Here is a 19719-nt window from a genome sequence, read left to right as displayed (position 1 = left end):
ATAATTATTGTACATATTATAATTATTATATTATTAAATTGAATAAAAAATTATATCCAAAAATAGCATTAAGTATTATATTTAAAATGTATATAAAAAATAAAAAAAAATAAAAGATATATATAAAAATATAAAACAACAAATATACTTATAAGTAAAAGGAAGCTGTTGTTACATTTACGATGGTCCGTTTTTTACGAGTAAGTATAATTTATAAAGAAAAGAGGACCGCCGATAAAATCGACGGGGGTGGTGGAGGGCCTCTCTAGCTCGTTTTTGCTAAATAAAACCTTAAACTGTCACACAATATATGATTGGAAAAGTTTTAAATGTATTCAAGATCTCTATGTACTAATTACTAATAACTATACATATATTTAGTAAGAACGGGCTAAGTTAACATAAAAAAAACAACTTCCTAATTATTCAACTTCCATTTTTATACAGACACGTATTAACAGACAAAATTCGTGAAATTAATTTGTTTGAATATTTGATTTCAAGTTTCTTAAAAGTCAGCAATTTTGATTACTCTATTAAAAGATATACAAAATTCAAAAATTTATTTTTGAGAACTCATTAGTAAACTTTGTATTAGTATTTCTCTGATTTCTCATACATATACGTTTCTTTTCAAGAATAGATAATCTGAGAATCATTCTGTTCTGCAGCCATTGAAAAGCATTGTCGACCGATAAAATATCAGCCCCGTAAAGCATTAAGGTACGATTATCAAAAAGTCAATAGTTCACGAGTTATTAAACATTTTATGTCAATATGTACCAAAAGAGTATGTAAAATATCTCGTAAACTATTGGTTTTTTTATATCTCTACCTTGATACTTTTATGTACAGAATAATTAGAGGAATCATATATAGTGAAAAAATTCATATAATTCCATTTAAAAAAATGAGGTCGACCTCGAAATCTCCGAAGCGCCTCCACCTAGAAAAATTATGACTAGCATATGTTATAGTTCTCTTGATGCCCTACAACTTTTGTAGTAACAATATTTTCATATCTCTGAAAATAGCGGAGATATTTAAGGTGGCAAAGTTATTGCCCCACTCGGTATATACATATACGGCACGCGCCGAACGGCGGAGATCGCTGAGAAAACATTTTTAGTCGCTCGAAACAAGCGACCGAGCGAGAAGGACGGGACGTTCGTGACGTAGCGTCTCGCTGTCTCGCTTTCTCTCGATGCGTCAAAGGTTGCCGAACGAGAAAATAACGGAAGTATCGATCTGTCGCGCTCACTCATTCTGAGCAAATCTTCTTTATCCAGATTTAACACGGACCCGAACCACGTCCACTTTCGACGATACGATTTTATCGGGCGAGACGGCGGTTCACGAAAATGGACGTGGTACGTAGTTCCCGCAAACGTTGGTGCCGCTAGTGTACGGGAGTTAGAAGCATTACAAGAAAAAGGCCTCCATGGCCGCTCTCAGGTTTTTCTCTGATATTAATGTGGCGTTTTCGATCCGACCGAGTTTGCACTAACCTAGCTATATAGTTCCTAAATCGAAAATATATGTTCTGGCGCTAAAGTAAGCGGACGATTTCGATCTGGATAAAAGGTTAAAGACGCGGCCCTTCTTCTCAGGTTCAGGGCTGCCAGGTTTCTCTCTGCTATTGTCCAATTGAATTCGCTATTAGTCCGATTAGCCGCCTAGTGAGAGGCTGTAGTACTGAAATAAGCTCACTTTCTATTCTGCCTTGTTACTTTTTGACCATTTTTGACTCCGCTCCGCAAGTTTTGTACGTGATAGTGGAGTGCTGATCTGACAGAGTTCTTATTGTCGCGGAACTGTCAAATTAATCTGAGACAATCTAATCTAAAACATGGCATAATGATTGGTGTTTGTAGATAAAAACACGAGGACGTTTTTCTTAAACATGGTAAGTTCTCGAACATTCTGATACGCATGAAGTAATTTGAGAAGGTAACCTCATCTCTCCTGAGGAATGAAACATATAAAGAAGAAGCTTAGAAGTAAGCTCAAAGATACGCAGTTTTGAATATGACTACGTCAACATATTTTTCTGTGTTTGATTTAAAATCTCTGCAAAAAAAATTCGTAACATGCATGCTTTATAATGGGAGAAAAAGTTGTCATATGGTGTCTCAAGTGCATTGTACTGTTTTGTACGTCTTTTTATATTTATTTCGACAGCTGTTTCCAGGAATGATTTCAGTTTCTACTATCATTTTGACATGGTGTGTGTAATTGATATTTTTTAACAAATCTTTTCTTTTTGAACAAGAAGATGCAAATCACAAAGATAATTATTGATATAATTTGAGAAAAAACGTTGTTTTTTTTACGTCATATTTGTAGTTGCATACATATAATAACATTTGTCCTAACTCTTATAGCACACTTGTGGAATCCATAATGGATAAAGTGTCTGTAATTCTGTGTATCATGAATATATTATTCAAATTATATTACATAGTATCCATTTGAAGGATTAAAAAGGATTATGGCAAAGCCGATTAAGCTACATATTAATGTGCTTATTAATAAAATATTTAGTACCGTGTATGGCATTGTGGTTCTCGCTTTTTCTCTGTTACGTAGAGTCTTGATAAAGAATCTTTAAGTTCCATTTTAAGACGGCAAAGTAATATTTTACTTGTATAAAATTAGATTATCATGATGCCATGGAGAGGTTTCCGCTGAAAGGTACATCATCCTTGAATTCTGCAATCCTTCATTCAAATGCAAATGCCGCTACAACATATCATTCAGTTGATGCAAAGGTATGTTGTTTCAATCTGCATCTTCTTGCCTTACATATTATATGTTTTGTTGCATCTAGATTAATATATTTTTGTTTTTTCTTCATGATCCCATACATTATCATGTTTCTTATGTGTATTAATATAATATTTTATGTGTACTTACATATACTAAAATTTATCAAGAATATCAACAAGTCATGTATTTTATCTTCATCAATAAAAACTTGGTTTTCATATAAATAATAGGTAACGCATCTTTATTTTGTACTAAAATGATTGATGTATAAGCTATAGCTAAATGATAAAAGTAGATAGTATTAAGCAAGTAAATCTTATATTTTCAGAATGTAAAGTATGGTGACATTACAGAGGATGTACGACTACGAACTGGAACTATAAGACGCGAAACAAATCTCAGTAGCGACGACGACATGTTGGATATCAATCATCACACATCTCATTCAGATAATAACGTGCTATCAGATTGCGTCCGTATCGACGATGCATCTTCCCATCGTAAGTCATTTAAGTTATTTTGCCTGATTTCACGCATGCATTATCTAATTCCATTAATAATATTTAATAATTCCATAAATAATGTTGTGGCGTCGAGTGGCTCACCGCTCAATGCGATTGACTCGCGATCTGTAGACCCGAGTTCGATCCCACGTGCGCCCAAACGCGATTTTTCGCGTTTAATGGGCCAAAAAATGGCTCCACCTGGTGATCAAAAGATCTATGATCATCAGCGCCGTTCGGATGCGGCGTTAAATTGTAGATCCTATACACAGTGTACATCAGTAGTATACATATCAGTAGATATTTGTTTCTAATATCTGACTGAGGTAGGATTCTGTGAACCAATCACCCACAAATCCGAAAAACAATCTGATTCGAGAAACGAATATAGGCCTCGGACAAAAGAGGTCTATAGACGTCCTATGCTCCACATAAGGAGATAAAAGGAGTCGTTAACTGTTTATCAAGGTCACTATATATGAAATTTTTATTTAGCAAATTGTCGTAAAATGTATAATCATAAATATCCATTGTATCATTTTTAATTTTATTGATAAAATTAGAAATGACACGATGGATATTTATGATTATACATTTTATATCGACCACGTTTAAGAACCAATTGAGCGATTTTGATGCCTCTCGACCTACGTAAAAGATTAAGATATAAATAATATTTTTATTATAACGCCATATCGCGCCTCTCTATGACAAAAAGTCATTCTCTTTTACCTTTCCGTTTATTGTCGCTTTCAATAGGCACTGAATATTGATCTTTCACTTGAGAAAAATTGGCATTATCTGTCAGCGATCTTTTTTCAGGTATAATGTAACTTTGTTGTACGACACAGTACAAAAGCAGTAACTGCGCTATCTAAGATAATGAGAACTCAGTTTTTATAGGTTCGTAAAATCCTTTGTTGTCGATTTAGACCTCTTATATTCTGTGTGTCTCTAACTCTTTTAACCGACACTCAATGAGAAATGATAATAAAATCAACATCGATTCGACGACGATTTTATTGTCATTTCTCACTGGGCAGTAATGATATTGTTATACAGCCTTTGCGTAACTTTTTTACCCTTGGAATTCTTTAATATAAAATCTCTAAAAATTAAAAGTTGGGACAGTCTTGAAAAAAAGCAGCTTAATTTTAAATCTTTAAAAATGAGATTTTCCTCTTCAGGATGAGAATAATTTTAAAAACTGTAGGAAATATTTACATGTATAAAATAAAATTTAATTCAAAAGAACATTTATATTTAAATAATATATTTGAATAATGACAGAATAATTTTTCGCGAAAAGTCCACAGTTGATTTTTATGTTTCTTTTATCTAATAATATGATTTATTTAGCCTATTATAATTTAAATTTGAAACTAATAAATATGAGACCAAGCTAAAAAATTGATGAGGTAAAATATTATATTTTGTTAATACAGATAGAATTTACTTGTTATTTAACATAAGAAAAAACGATCAGATTAGAAACAATAAATTATATTGGTATATGTATAGTTAGAAACAGACTTCTATACTATAAAAGTTTGTGATTAGACTTTACTTTGAGCAATTCTATCGATTAATTTATCGTCTGTTAACTTAATTATTAATTAATCTTTATTTTAACATGAAAAATAACTTGAATAGAATTATTTTTTTTGTTATTTATAGTATTATAACATATATGAATAGGAGATTGGATTGTGGATAATCGAATTTTGTTTTAAGCAATTCACAAGTCGAATAAGTTAAAAGATTAATTTATCAAATAATTCTCCTTCAGTATTTTATTAATATACATAGAATTAATTTTTTGTTATTTAATACATATATATGGAAGAAGAGAAATGGGAGAGATTGACAATAATAATTATATATATATATATATATTTATATATATATTTACTATACTTTAAATTTTTTATACTTTAAATTCTGCTCATTGTGAATTAATCGATGATTAACTCGTCAAAAAATTAAATATTTTATTAATATGAGTTATTAAATTTTCGTTTGATAAATAGAAAAGAAATTTCAGACAAAGAATATCGAATTATACATTTTATGTATGTACTGTGTGTGTGTTCTTTATGCATTCGTTTGCTCATCGTTTGCTCACGAATGCTCAGTTGGAATTTTCGTTTGCTCACCCTTAGTTCAAAAGATTTGTGAGCAAACGATGAACAAACAAATACATGAAGAAAAAAATCGATTTTTTAATTCGATATCAAAACTTAATTTTTTTGTATCTTTTGAACTGAGCATTCATGAGCAAACGATGAGCAAACGAATGCATGAAGAAAAAAATCGATTTTTTAATATTGGAGGGCCAGCTTCATACGGGTAAAGGATACAGAGTATATATTCTGATTATTATATTTATTGTTACTAACTGTAGAAAATATACATATTTGCTAGTTTCTGTCTCACATATATACAATATTCTTTTGTTTATATAATTATTAAATTTTTTGTATACATATATATGTATACAATAATGATATTGAAAATACAATTCTCCAAAGTTGTATCAAAAACATTACAAAATAATTCAGTGTTACGAAATTTTTACATTTATTAGTTTCAGTTGATTCTGATGACATACCTGGGATTGGACAGTATGATGATTTTCATACTATCGATTGGCAACGGGATATCGCGCGAGATCGAATGCGGCATCGTTATATCGTGAAAAAGAAGCACGATTCTATCTGGGGTTTGATAAAAGGAGCTCATGACGCATGGTCGGGATGGCTTTGCGTTTTACTAGTCGGACTTTTTACGGGAGTGGCGGCTGGTGTTATAGATATTGGTGCTTCCTGGATGACAGATCTTAAATTCGGTATCTGTCCACAAGCTTTCTGGTTAAATAAAGAGCAATGTTGTTGGAGCTATAATGAGACTACGTTTGATGGTGGAAACTGTACACAAGTAAATATATAATTCTCTCTAATTTCGTTGTGACTTACAAATTTTTTGTATTTCTTATGTTAATTAAATTTTTTTCCAATATGATTAATAATATATCTTTTTTTGCAGTGGTTGACATGGCCTGAAGTATTATATCAGGCAAAAGAGGGAGCAGGACCTTATACAATATCATATTTATTTTATACAGCATGGGCGCTTCTGTTTGCAGCACTTTCTGCATCTCTAGTGCGAATGTTTGCTCCTTACGCTTGTGGCTCTGGAATACCTGAAGTAAATTTATCAAGTTTTTCTCTCTTTTAGAAATATTATAAATATATGTTTCGATAATACAACTTAATAAGTATATAAATCTAATAAATTAAATTTTTTTATTTTACATTTTATTTTTACGTTCTGTTCATATATGTGTATTTTTTCAGATAAAAACAATTTTGAGTGGCTTTATTATCCGCGGATATCTCGGTAAATGGACGTTGATTATTAAGTCAGTAGGTCTGATTCTTTCCGTATCAGCGGGTTTAAGTTTGGGAAAGGAAGGTCCCATGGTACACATTGCATGTTGTATAGGAAATATATTTTCGTATCTATTTCCAAAATATGGTAGAAATGAAGCGAAGAAAAGAGAAATTTTATCTGCTGCGGCCGCGGCAGGAGTTTCCGTTGCTTTCGGAGCCCCGATTGGCGGTGTTCTATTTAGCTTAGAAGAGGTATTATTTGAGAAGATTAAATAACATGATATATTTCGAAGATATTCTCAATATTTTGTTAGAACTAAAAGTATTCTAGCAGAATATATAGAATAATTTTTAATTATATGTTTATGTTTTTAATCAATTTAAAGTTAAAAAATGTGAAGAAAACATATCCTGATTATGTAATTTATATTTTGAAAGACTGCAAAAATTATGTATTTGTTTTAGGTCAGCTATTATTTTCCATTAAAAACTTTATGGCGATCGTTCTTCTGTGCTTTGATAGCTGCTTTTGTACTACGTTCCATAAATCCATTTGGAAATGAGCATTCAGTATTATTTTATGTAGAATATAATAAACCTTGGATATTCTTCGAATTGATTCCTTTCGTCATGCTTGGTATATTTGGAGTATGTAATTTTTATTCTATATTGCGTATTATTAATTTTATTAAAAGTGTATATTTATAAAAACAAATTTTCGCGGTAGGGAGTAATAGCAACGTTATTTATCAAAGCAAATTTATTTTGGTGCCGATATCGTAAAACTTCCAAATTGGGACAATATCCTGTTACTGAAGTATTAATTGTAACAGTGGTAACAGCAGTAATTGGATATCCAAATCCTTACACAAGGATGAACACCAGTCAACTCATTTACTTGTTATTTAGCCAATGCGGTGTATCGAACGCAGATATGTTATGGTTAGTAAATATGCTAAGATTTCATTGTTTTATCTGAAGATATCATATATAATTACTTAATTATAAATTATTAAAATACGTAAATTTAACAATTGTTTATAATTAATTTTTGTCAGCATGGTATAAAATTAACATGTATATTATTGAATATATTTAAATTATTTTAAAAATATTTTCTGCTCTATAGTGATTACAATAGAAACTTCACTGCTGTGAAATCTGCTATTGAGATTGCTGCAGCTGGCCCAGGAGTCTACAAAGCTATATGGTTACTTGTGCTAGCATTAATATTAAAACTCGTTATGACAATATTCACATTCGGCATGAAAGTTCCATGCGGTTTGTTTATTCCTTCTCTCTGTCTGGGAGCGATAATGGGTCGTATCGTGGGAATAGGAATGGAACAACTTGCTTATAATTATCCTCACATATGGATGTTTAGCGAGGAGTGTTCTATGGGTGTTGACTGCATAACACCTGGATTGTATGCGATGGTCGGGGCTGCTGCTGTCCTTGGGGGTGTAACCAGAATGACGGTCTCTTTAGTTGTCATTATGTTTGAATTAACAGGCGGCGTACGATATATTGTACCTTTAATGGCTGCAGCTATGGCGAGTAAATGGGTTGGTGATGCTCTCGGGAAACAAGGTATCTATGATGCTCACATTGGTTTAAATGGGTATCCGTTTCTGGATAGCAAGGATGAGTTTCAGCATACAACTCTAGCAGCAGATGTCATGCAACCCAAGTAAGCAAAAAATAAACATATATGTATAAATTTTAAGATTCTGCATGTATGCGGCGCGTACACATGTCTATGTATTCTTAATTTTTAGGCGAAACGAAGCTCTTCATGTTCTTACTCAAGATTCGATGACTGTTGAAGATGTAGAGAATTTGCTTAAAGAAACTGAGCATAATGGTTTTCCTGTAATAGTCTCTAAAGAATCTCAATATCTCGTTGGTTTTGTCTTACGACGGGATCTCAACCTTGCCATTGCTAATGCCAAAAGAATGATCGAAGATATTAGCAGACAATCGTTAGTTATTTTTACTAACGGAAACAATATCCAAAGTCATTCGCCCCCGCCTTTGAAATTAAAAAAGATATTAGATATGGCCCCTATTACTATCACAGATCAAACTCCTATGGAAACTGTAGTGGATATGTTCCGAAAATTAGGATTACGGCAAACTCTAGTTACACATAACGGGTACGTATATAAAAGCTCTTGTATTCATATAATCTTTATGTTTGTTATAAACTAATATCGAGATTTTTCTCTGTTTCTCATGCAGGCGACTACTTGGTGTAATTACAAAGAAAGACGTTCTGAGGCATGTAAAGCAGCTTGACAATGAAGATCCAAATTCTGTTTTATTTAATTAAACTTTCCTGCTGCAAATAGCCAATTTGAGATTATGAATTCGATGAAATAGTATAATAAAATGAAATATATATATATATATATATACATACAGAGATAATTTATATAAATTTAATTAAAATGTATTTTATCTACTTCGTCAATCTATATCTCTGTGCACACTTAAATTATAACATCGCGTAACTGTATAAAAGTAAGCGTGCAATAGGTTTATATAATTAAACTTGTACATTTATCTTTATTTGAATGAAATAGGAAAATAATTTTTTTTTTCTTTAAAATTTAAGTATCTGGTCATACTGCAGAATTATATTTTTCGCATTGTAGTCAATAATGAATTAGGTTGACAATTCGTGATGTGTAAATAATTTATTATGTACATAATTTATAAAAAATGTACACAGTGAATTATTTATATCAAAATCTGATTCATTATTGGCGGCAATATAAATATTGTTGATACACAATTTTTTGAATGGTATTGTAATTTCATAAATATATGTTATATATGATACTTTTTATATTAAGTTAATTATAGGTATATATTGTTTAACAATATGTATCATTACATCCTATATAAACGTGTTTTTATTCTGTATATTTCGTGATTGTGCGTGATCGATTTCATTTGCTATCTCATTTATCTTAATATATCTTTATAAATATAGTTTTAAAATATTTGTTTACATTCGCGTCTTTGTTGTTCATGAAATAGTACTGTTAATTAAATTATGTGTTAATTGTAGCTGAAACATTAAATTAGCATTCGATAAAAACTATATATATATATATATATATTCGTATCATTTAAAAATAATTTTAGCAGCCATTATTCAATAAAAATTAAAAATTATTTAATTAAAATATAATTTTTTTAACATACACTGTATAACAATTATTCTATTTCGCATACATACAATAGACGTGTGTAGAGCATATAGAGCATCAAATATGATAATCAAATTTTATTTAAAATAAAATTTCTATAAATCACTAAACATAACGAATGTATTTCGTAACAACATAATATAAATTAAATTATATATATATATATATATACATATATAAATTATATGTATTATATATATATATATAATACACGCATGTGTATGTATATACATACACATACATATATGTGTAATTTTTGTATGTCATATATTACAAATATGTATACACACACATCCATAGATACATATATAATATAAAATTTTATACATATGTACATATAAAATATTTCATATTATATATGTACATATATATAATATATGTATGTAATATATGATACATGTACACGAATAGAGATATAAAACTGTATGTTATATATATACATATATTTATTATCATATTTTAACATGTAGATATAATTCCCGGTAACAATTAACGAATATATAATTCTTTATTTTGGTACTATTAGCCCTTTGAAAAGATCGTAACTATTTCCATCTGATTGTACAGAAAATAAACCCTTTTTTCCTTGCACCAATAGATATCCGTAATCATCAATACCTAAGATCGTAACACTTTCTCTTCTTCCATTTATCCTCGTTACCATCACATTTGCATTCCTAAAAAAGATGTATGTATGTATAGATAATGTAAAAATATTATATTAACTTTAAGAAAGTGAAATTATTTAAAGTTTTAAATTAACGACTTTACGTGTGCAACCAATATTTGTAATAAAGTTGATAGAAGTGTTCTGTGTTGCCATTCTGTAGAATATCTAATAAAGTTTCCATTTCATTGAATACCAATGCCAAGTACTTTTCATGAGATAACGTTTCTAATTTTGTACCATATTTTTGATTATATTGCAGAATCGTATCATTGATGCAAGTTGTAGGTTTATTATTGGAAAGGTTTACACCAGCACCTGAAATAAATATTAACATTTGTGTTTCAAGTAGATTAAAAATTATAAAAAATTTATATTTGTGATTATTACATACCAATATTACAAATGTACTTTGCTCCAACATCTTCCGACCGCGTAGAAACGATTATACCACCAATCTTAATCGAATTACCAATATATATATCGTTAGGCCATTTTATTCTGAGATTAATATCCTTCAATAAATTAATTAATATTATTAATTATTAGGCATTCATTTTATAAAATATTGTTTACTATATTTTTTAGAGATTAAAGTTATTTATATAATAGGAGAATATAAAAATACCTCGTATCCTTTAATAGATCTTACAGCTGATACAAGTGCTACAGCAGCAATATGTTGAAGAAGCGAGACATAACGACCGAGACTCGACATTATCGAAATATGTACTTGTAAAGTAAACATAGCACAACCATTTGGACTGAGCCATTTATTATTGTATCGCCCTAGAAATAACGCAATCATTATACTATTTCTACATATAATAAAAAATGAAAAATAATACCTCGTCCGTATATCTGTTGACGTGGAATAACTGCTAGTCCGTGTTGTAATCGGGCGTTACTCACATGCATGGATGATGTCAAGATATCGGCATATATTACTAAACGGCCCAGTTCTTTTGTACAGAGATTCTGTGAAAATAAATTTCATATAAATTTTGAATTTATATGAAAATATGATTTAAAAAAAATAATAAAAATAGTTTTTTTTTTAATTCTTTAAGTTACATATAGCACTTGATGCTTAAGTAAATTTTTAAATATGTACAATCATTACTAATGTTTAAAAGAGAATTTACTTCAAAATAATCTACAGTCGAAAAATTAGGCGGACACATATGCATCATAATAGGGAGAAACTTAGCAGATGGTGAGTGCGCATCATCGTTATTTGCGCAAAATTGAATTTCTATGTCTGACATTTTTAATATGTTAGTTTTATCTATTCTATCCTTCAGTTTTTCAAGCATCTTCATCTTCATCTGAAATATATAATGAAATACTGTAGTTATTAACAAATTATAACATTTTATTGTTAATTGTATAACAATTATTATTATTATTGTTCATTCATAACATATTTATGTACCTCAAATTTGCCTAAAAAGTAACCTGGAGTATACCGTACAGATTTTTTATCTGATACTTGACTTAAATCACGATTTACATCCAATCCTAAATGTATGCTCAGTAGATCACTGATTATTTCCAACCGTGCAGTGTTACTTTTTTTCAACTCGTTAAATTTATCTCCCTCATATACATATTTCATTGGATCTATCTCTAAATGGATTTGAGAGAATACCACTTTACCACCACTACTAGGCAAAGTTGCGAGTAATATGCTTGGACTGTGCCATGTTTCTTCTCTGCCTAATACTTTTACATCAAACGAATGTAAATTTCCCTTTTTGTCCTTAACACTAGTTGACGTCGGAGTATTCAACGTAGACGTTCTAAAAATGTAACGTATTGAACATATATAATTGCAATATTTTTTCCATACTTATTTTGATTTAATGTTTTTCGTTTCTTCTCGCGATAGCATAATATACAATATTTTACTAATACAGTGAAATATTACCTTGTATCTTCGTGATCTTGAGAAAAACGGGTTCGTACGGGGGATGCATGGTAGCAAAAGATGTGATGCATCATACGTACTTGTTTCCATTTACCATATGAAAAGTGTACGAGTTCATTTTCACGTACTTCGGCAGTCTTGAATGATGGTAGCAAAATATGTAACATGTCTGAGCATAACGCTAGAAGTTTGCCCCCTTGTATAATGTATTCCACAAGTTGAGCACCGAGTTCTGCACCAACATTACCACAAAGAACTACTAAAGAAACCTGATCTATCCAAATTTTGCAACTATTATAGTCCCCTTTACAAAATACATGGATGTCATACCTGTAAAATCATGAAAATTATATAAAAATTATATATGTCTTTTTTCATAAAAATATCAATTATTTACAGCTAATAATTATTAAAATAGATACTTAATTATTTGCAGAAACAAATTGTAAAATTTATTATGTTTTAACATAACTTACTGAAAAACTTATAGATCCTAATATAATATAAGATTTATTAACATATAGTATACCTATTTCGCTCTAGCACTTTTGATAATAAATTTTCTAAATTGTCGGTCGCACCTAGAGTATCTGCACAGACGAGAACATTTGGTGGTTTAATCACCTTATTGGGAATTTCCTCTACTTTCAATTCAAAATTTCTGTAAATATGATACAAATAATCATTAAATATATTCTATACATTTTTATATTTATATATGTATATATTATACTTACTTGCAAGTACTTGCTTCTTTAGTAGACTTGCTTTGATTATTTTCAAGTTCTTCATTACTATTGTCTTTTTTCTCTGTGGCATCAGGTAAATAAATTTTGGTTAAATCAGGTTTGTATCCTCCAGTAGCGGCAAGAAGCACATCGCTTGGTAATGCTCTATTGTATGGATTTTTTACCAATCCTCCTATACGCTCGTCAGTTGGTGACGAATTACATGTTGCTGGTGCTGAATTAGATGATTTAGCACCTAAAAGATGTAAAATTAAAAATTTTTCTTACAAAAATTTTTAGAAACATTTATGCATAATGCTGGTATATCAATATCTTTCTTACTTTTTGCATAAAAGTCTTCTGTAAATGCATCAGCATTCACATTTTTATCTTGTGATCGTACACTTACACCACATATAATCCCTTTAGGCTTATTTTTTTGGGAAGATACTCGAGCTGCTTCGCACTTTGCATAAAAACTATCTATAAAAGTACATAATCATTATGTATTAAAAGATATATTACAATAAATACAAAAGTTAAATTATTATAACTTACTTTTATTCGGTGGTGGACCAAGGTGTCCAGTATCATTATAAATATACGGTTTTCCCGATACCAAAACAGCTGAAAAATAAAGTAAAATGAAGCAAATGTATATCAAGGTATTAAAATATGTTACATTTCGAGATACAAGAATAATATATACATTGAACACGTGTTAAACATAAGCCATGATTAATACAATATTGTCCTTGCATAACCCCAGTTATTAAGCTCGTAATATGTTCTATATCTGTTTCTAAAATGAAACTCATATTCGTATCTGATGTTGTCCATGCCATAATTAGACCATAATCCTCAAGCTGTAAAATAATATGTATAAATAGAATATGATAAATTAATCTACAGTTAGTCGCAAAATAATAGTACAGTTTCAAAGCTTACATAATTATACATGCAGAATGTGTATAACAATAGAGCACAGAATGAATAACAAATAATTAAAGACTTGACATTGTACTTTTGCAGAGACTGTTGAGGCCCGAGATCTATAAGTTTCCATATCAACTTCGACAAGAATATGCATCTTGAGATCAGATTTGCTTGAAATCTGACAGCAGTTACTCGCATACAGGGGAAACGACTTTCCATTTGGATAACTCAGCCAGTCGGATACATCAACTTTTTGCTGTAAAATAATAATCAGTTTTGTTTAATTTTTATAAATGTAACTGAAATAATATTTGTTGTATTATACATACTTGAGGGTATATAGTATATAATTTTGCATTTTCTTGAAACCATACTAATTCGTCAAGTTTTGCAAGATGTTTGTTAGTACACAAACGAGAACTCATGAAATGTTCATCATCGTATCGTGATGCATTGCGATCTTGAAATCATTATAAAATATACATACATAATGCTTTCGATGCATATTTATTTAATAAATTTGAATTTAAATAAAAAATTTTAATGTTTATATAAAAACATGAAATGAATTTGAAAACTCTTTATTATTGCAATATTATTTATAGTATTCATAGATAATATTATACACATGAAAAACAAAGACATTATTTGTTAATTATGTAATAAAATCTATGGTATTTGTGTAATGTGTATATTAAAAAAAATTACCTTTACTTAGGTGTCGAGATGATTTAATCTTAAGCGCAATAGAAGGATGACTCTTGTTTTCCTTAAAGATAGTATTTAAGTGTGCTTTCAGAAATGATATCCTCCGTGCTTGCATGATGGTGGCTATCATGTAAAGAAATGTTAACAGCATACTTTTTTCATAAAAATAGCCGATAATTGTTTATACTTGCTAGTTTATTTTTGAATGGGAATTCCTGCCATAGACTTTAAATCTGAAAAATAATAAGATGCTCACTTTGTAAAAACACATAAGGTAAACAGACTTGGAAAAAATTTCGTCTCAAATTGTCTCATAATGAAAGTATATATTTCTTGAAATAAAAACTCTAGGAAAAATCATATAAAAGGAAAATAAGTGACCTCCAATCTAAATAAATATTAAAATCAATCAGTAATTGTGTCCAAAATCACACATGTGAATGCACAACATATTAATTTATGAATATTTATATGTAACAGGTATTGAATACATAAAATTTAATATTTTAAAAATGATAGCATTGCAATAATGTGTTGTAAAGAATACATAATTATAAACATAGATTTTTATAACGATCTTTAGATACATGTTCTTCTCTTATACACGCAAAGATTTCATAAAAATTAGGAAGCATGTAACATAAAGAGACAATAATCCTGACTGATCCTGACCAATCTCTGTTTTTAATCGTACATACGAGCGACATGAAAAGCTACTTGACAAATACTAAAATACATTATTAAAGTGAATTGTACTTGCAAATTTAAATCGGCAAATATCCATACCAATCCATAAGCACCACAATCATGAAGCATCGCTTTTCGCTTACGGTGGAATTAAACTAGAGCGCAGAAGCGGTAACCCCAGGTAGCCCATACTCGAAAATATCGATAGTTACTGTGGCATTCCTAAAGACAGCCAGGAATGCACTGTCAAACTGGACAAAACGCTCTGTTCTGGACATTCGGCAAAACAGAACATGTTATCGCTCTCAAGCTATTTTTTTAGATGCCACAATTACATTATATGTTGTTAAATTGCATGATTGTCATCTCTGCCAATAGTAACCAACAGATGCTGTTCAGCAAAAATATACATATATACATAATGTACTTTAATTAGCTAAATGAATTAGTAAAATGTAATTACAGTAAAGTAAAAAAATTTTAGGATGTTCTCTATTCGACAGCGAATTACACATACACGAGTCTATTTATAATGTAATAATAAATATGTATTCTTACATTTATGGGTCTATTTGTTTTTGACAGCATGTGTCGACTGCTAGACTTATGTCGTATTTTTGCACTATGCAACACTGCCCATACCGACCATACCTGAATGAGGATAAATATGTTTTCTAACCTTGGAGGAAGAAAAAAAGACAATCTCGAGTGCAGAAAGTGCAAATGAATTGGTGTACGAATGTAGAGTATTGTAGTGTCAAGTACCATATGAATCATATGATAGTGTTTACCTGATTGTTTTTTTTTTTTAATTGTTGCAGGTGTAGCACGTGCACGCACGTGGTACGATGGCCTATAAGAGTCTTTGCGTGAATATTAAAAAAAGTCGAATACTAGATAAATGTTTAAAAGCTACTGTAACTAAACGTGGTTATTCAAAAACAGCAAACACATTTTCAGAGGACGATGAGAGATCGACACATTTTGGTTTCCAAACAGTTAAGGAGAGCCAGAAGGCAAAGGAAGGTGAAAATTCTATTATTTTTATCAAACGCTCTCTTTTTCATTATATAGCATACTAATAGTTGTAACAGTGAATTAGATAATAATAATAGCAACAGTTGTAATTTCTTGAACTACTTTATACAATTTTATAATTTGTAGCTTCTTGGACTACCATACATAATTTTATAATATTCCATATATAATTTTTATATGGGAAAACATTAGATGTGCAATGTCAAAATTAATTAAAAAATATTTCTTGCAGTGTACACCATATTTGAAAATGTTGCCAATTCTTACGATTTGATGAATGATACAATGAGTTTGGGTATCCATCGTATCTGGAAAGATATTTTTATACAAGAATTAGGACCTACTCACGGTACCCATCTCTTGGATTCTGCTGGTGGCACAGGCGACATTACATTTCGATATATTAATTTTCTGAGGAATACGCCAAATCCACATAATATACGTAGCCATGTAACTGTATGTGACATAAATCAAAATATGTTAGACGTTGGGAAAAACCGATCAAGTAGGCTAGGTTTATCAAAGGATAGTAATTGTGATATTACGTGGAAGCAAGAAGATGCAGAGAAGCTTTCCTTTATAGATGATTCTTTCTCTGCCTATACTATAGCATTTGGAGTAAGGAATGTGACACATATTGACAAGGTACTTGCAATACATTGATTTATTACTTAATTATTTGCATATATATACCGAAATACATTGAAAGTACATCATACAAATTTACATTATTAATCTCTACCTATTACATATTTAAGCTAAAAATTATAAGTGTATCTGAATATTAGATTTATATTAAATATAATTAATTGAATTTATTTGTTAATTCTATGTCACAGGTATTGTCCGAAGCATACAGAGTATTACAGCCAGGAGGAAGATTTTTATGTCTAGAATTTAGTCACATTGAAAATAAATCTTTACAATGGTATATATGCTAAAACAATAATAGAAAACTTATAAGATAAAAATATACATATAACCAATCTGTAACAAAATTTTATTTATTCTGTTTTAGGTTATATGACCAATATTCTTTTCAAATAATACCTGTAATGGGGACACTGATTGCAGGACAATGGAAAGCTTATCAATATCTAGTAGAAAGCATAAGAAGATTTCCAAAACAAGAAGAATTTAAAGTAAAAAATGCATTTTTTAATATTACTCGTTTTATTATTTTTTTATACATAAACTACATGATTCAATATTGAGGTTTTTTGGAAACTTTTCCTAATATTATTATTTCTTATTCTATTTTCAGAATATGATTGAACTTGCAGGATTCAGAAATGTGACTTATCAAAATCTTATGTTTGGTATAGTTGCTATTCATTCAGGATTTAAACTATAAATAAAATATCTTGGAATACAGAATTGATTATTTGTTTGAGGAACAAGGAAATTTACAATTATAATTACAGCATTACCAAACAACAAGTTACAGAAGTTGTGATAGTTACAGCAACATCAAAGTACAAAGAAAATGTATGTATTAAAAATTTACATGGTTTCCTTTAGTTATTTTATTACTTTTTATTAATTAATATTTATTGTTTTTAGAAAAATTATGAATTGTTTCTTGATTATATTAATTACTTGATCACGTTGTAAAAAGTAAATCATGTGTTTTTTGTAAATATTATACAATTATTATTACATTTTTATTGATTTACTATCATTTTGATTGCAATATACATACGACGTATCTCGTCAGTTTATCATACGTATTTCTATCACAACAGCTACTTTCTACAATCGCGTGAAATTTCTTTGTAGTATTTACGCGGTATCACAGAGATACTGGTTAAAAACCCATTTCTCTATGCTAGTACATTTCGGCCACCTGTCCGAGTGTGAAATTTGCTTGCTTACTGCGTAATCGCTCTACACCTGCAATCCACCGTATTGCGTAAGAGTCGTGCGACTCTTTGGTACCTCGAACATAAGGTGACGCGACTGACTGTGCCTATCGCGATTTACCTTACTACGCATTTCTGCACGGGTCGCTTCCGTGGATCGCTCTTTCGTAATTTCATGGACCTAAGGATGCGAATAGGTACAACAGAAAATTTCAAGACATGGTTTAACTGCAATCGAAAACAATTTAAAAAATTCTCGAGATGACTTACCATTCATCTCTAATTAGTATCGTTTATTTATTTCAGAACAGTTTTATTTTTTTAGAGCTTATATTATTTATATTTTTTTGTATCCAAATCAAGTTGAGATAAAAATATTATTTGGATCATTATTTTTTCAGATATAAATTATATTAATTGACTTAATTAGAAGTTATTATATAATAGTATCATAAAAGTAAGTGACACTTATCTTTTCCACACACATTAGTGAGCCGCAATGTCATCTTTGTCTAACATGCCGTAAACAGTAAGGATGAAATGATACTTGGATGACACTAGGATGGGAATCTGAACTCAGCACAACCAATCACATATAATAAGTTAGAAAGAGAGGGAGATTGGCTGTCTTTAGCTTTCTCTCTTTTTTTGTTGTTGATCACATTTGAGATGTACTATTTAGATACAAATAGGATAGTTTATCTTTTGACCGATATTTATATTTATATAGTCTACCTTTATATTTAAGATTGTTTAATTCTGATAAAAAAGTTGATAGAGAACGATAAAAAAATTCTATTGTTTTGAATATAGAATCTGTGATTCGTGAATTCACTAATTTAAATCAAATCTTCTAGAAATCTTGTACACAAATCTTATCCAATAAAATTCGATAGGATTTATATCCGAGCAATCTAATCTCGCGAGATCGACGATAGAAAACGATCTTATAGAAAATCAATTGATAGAAATCCTATCGTTCTCAATCGTTCTCCATCAACTTTTTATCAGAGAAGATGTCATGAACCAATCAAACAGCCGCATTAGCATCTTAAAACATTACTTAAGACAGTCTTAAAATAACGGACTATGATTTTGATTATACAAGAGGGTAGAGAACAGAAGACAGTAAGAGAAGGAAGTTTCAATGCGACGATACTTCAGAGACGACCCAGTGAGAGAAGATGTATCGTGCTAACAGCAGCAAAGACGATGCCAACGGATCGAAGGCCGTCGAGGCAAGGGGGGAAATTCATTCTACGTGGCGTAATATCTACATGC

The 19719-nt window shown here is 30.1% G+C and overlaps 3 protein-coding genes across 4 annotated transcripts; 2 read left to right on the top strand and 1 right to left on the bottom strand.

Annotated features, from left to right (window-relative positions):
- Positions 1-1701: 1701 nt before the first annotated feature.
- ClC-c (chloride channel protein 3) lies at positions 1702-9085 on the top strand. The gene is made up of 11 exons (XM_018537951.1): positions 1702-1906; positions 2659-2771; positions 3098-3269; positions 5860-6209; positions 6318-6479; positions 6629-6916; positions 7130-7312; positions 7392-7606; positions 7794-8354; positions 8443-8820; positions 8906-9085. The coding sequence occupies exons 2-11, from the start codon at positions 2673-2675 to the stop codon at positions 8994-8996; spliced, it is 2499 nt and encodes an 832-aa protein (XP_018393453.1). The 5' UTR covers positions 1702-1906; positions 2659-2672; the 3' UTR covers positions 8997-9085.
- Positions 9086-10364: 1279 nt separating this feature from the next.
- Positions 10365-15682, bottom strand: Hcs (holocarboxylase synthetase-like protein). Of its 2 annotated transcripts, none has more exons than XM_018537948.1 (17): positions 15638-15682; positions 14852-15084; positions 14473-14603; positions 14232-14399; positions 13917-14073; positions 13766-13834; positions 13550-13690; positions 13217-13463; positions 13009-13140; positions 12480-12809; positions 11985-12351; positions 11695-11877; positions 11398-11527; positions 11178-11338; positions 10944-11064; positions 10654-10867; positions 10365-10559 (listed from the first exon to the last, which is right to left on the bottom strand). In XM_018537948.1, exons 2-17 carry the CDS (start codon positions 15000-15002, stop codon positions 10391-10393), a joined length of 2871 nt encoding a protein of 956 aa, XP_018393450.1. In that variant the 5' UTR covers positions 15003-15084; positions 15638-15682; the 3' UTR covers positions 10365-10390. The 2 variants fall into 2 exon arrangements, with proteins under 2 accessions (XP_018393450.1, XP_018393451.1); XM_018537949.1 differs by having other exon boundaries at positions 15608-15646.
- Positions 15683-16227: 545 nt separating this feature from the next.
- Coq5 (ubiquinone biosynthesis protein COQ3, mitochondrial) lies at positions 16228-18058 on the top strand. The gene is made up of 6 exons (XM_018537969.1): positions 16228-16279; positions 16360-16564; positions 16809-17221; positions 17416-17504; positions 17595-17718; positions 17841-18058. Exons 2-6 carry the CDS (start codon positions 16387-16389, stop codon positions 17928-17930), a joined length of 894 nt encoding a protein of 297 aa, XP_018393471.1. The 5' UTR covers positions 16228-16279; positions 16360-16386; the 3' UTR covers positions 17931-18058.
- The last annotated feature ends 1661 nt before the right edge of the window (positions 18059-19719 follow it).

Source organism: Cyphomyrmex costatus, unplaced genomic scaffold (assembly GCF_001594065.2).
Source record: "Cyphomyrmex costatus isolate MS0001 unplaced genomic scaffold, Ccosl1.0 scaffold189, whole genome shotgun sequence".
Lineage (NCBI taxonomy): Eukaryota > Metazoa > Arthropoda > Insecta > Hymenoptera > Formicidae > Cyphomyrmex > Cyphomyrmex costatus.
Note: the sequence above shows the minus strand (reverse complement) of the source record. Positions and strands in the feature narration are given on the sequence as shown.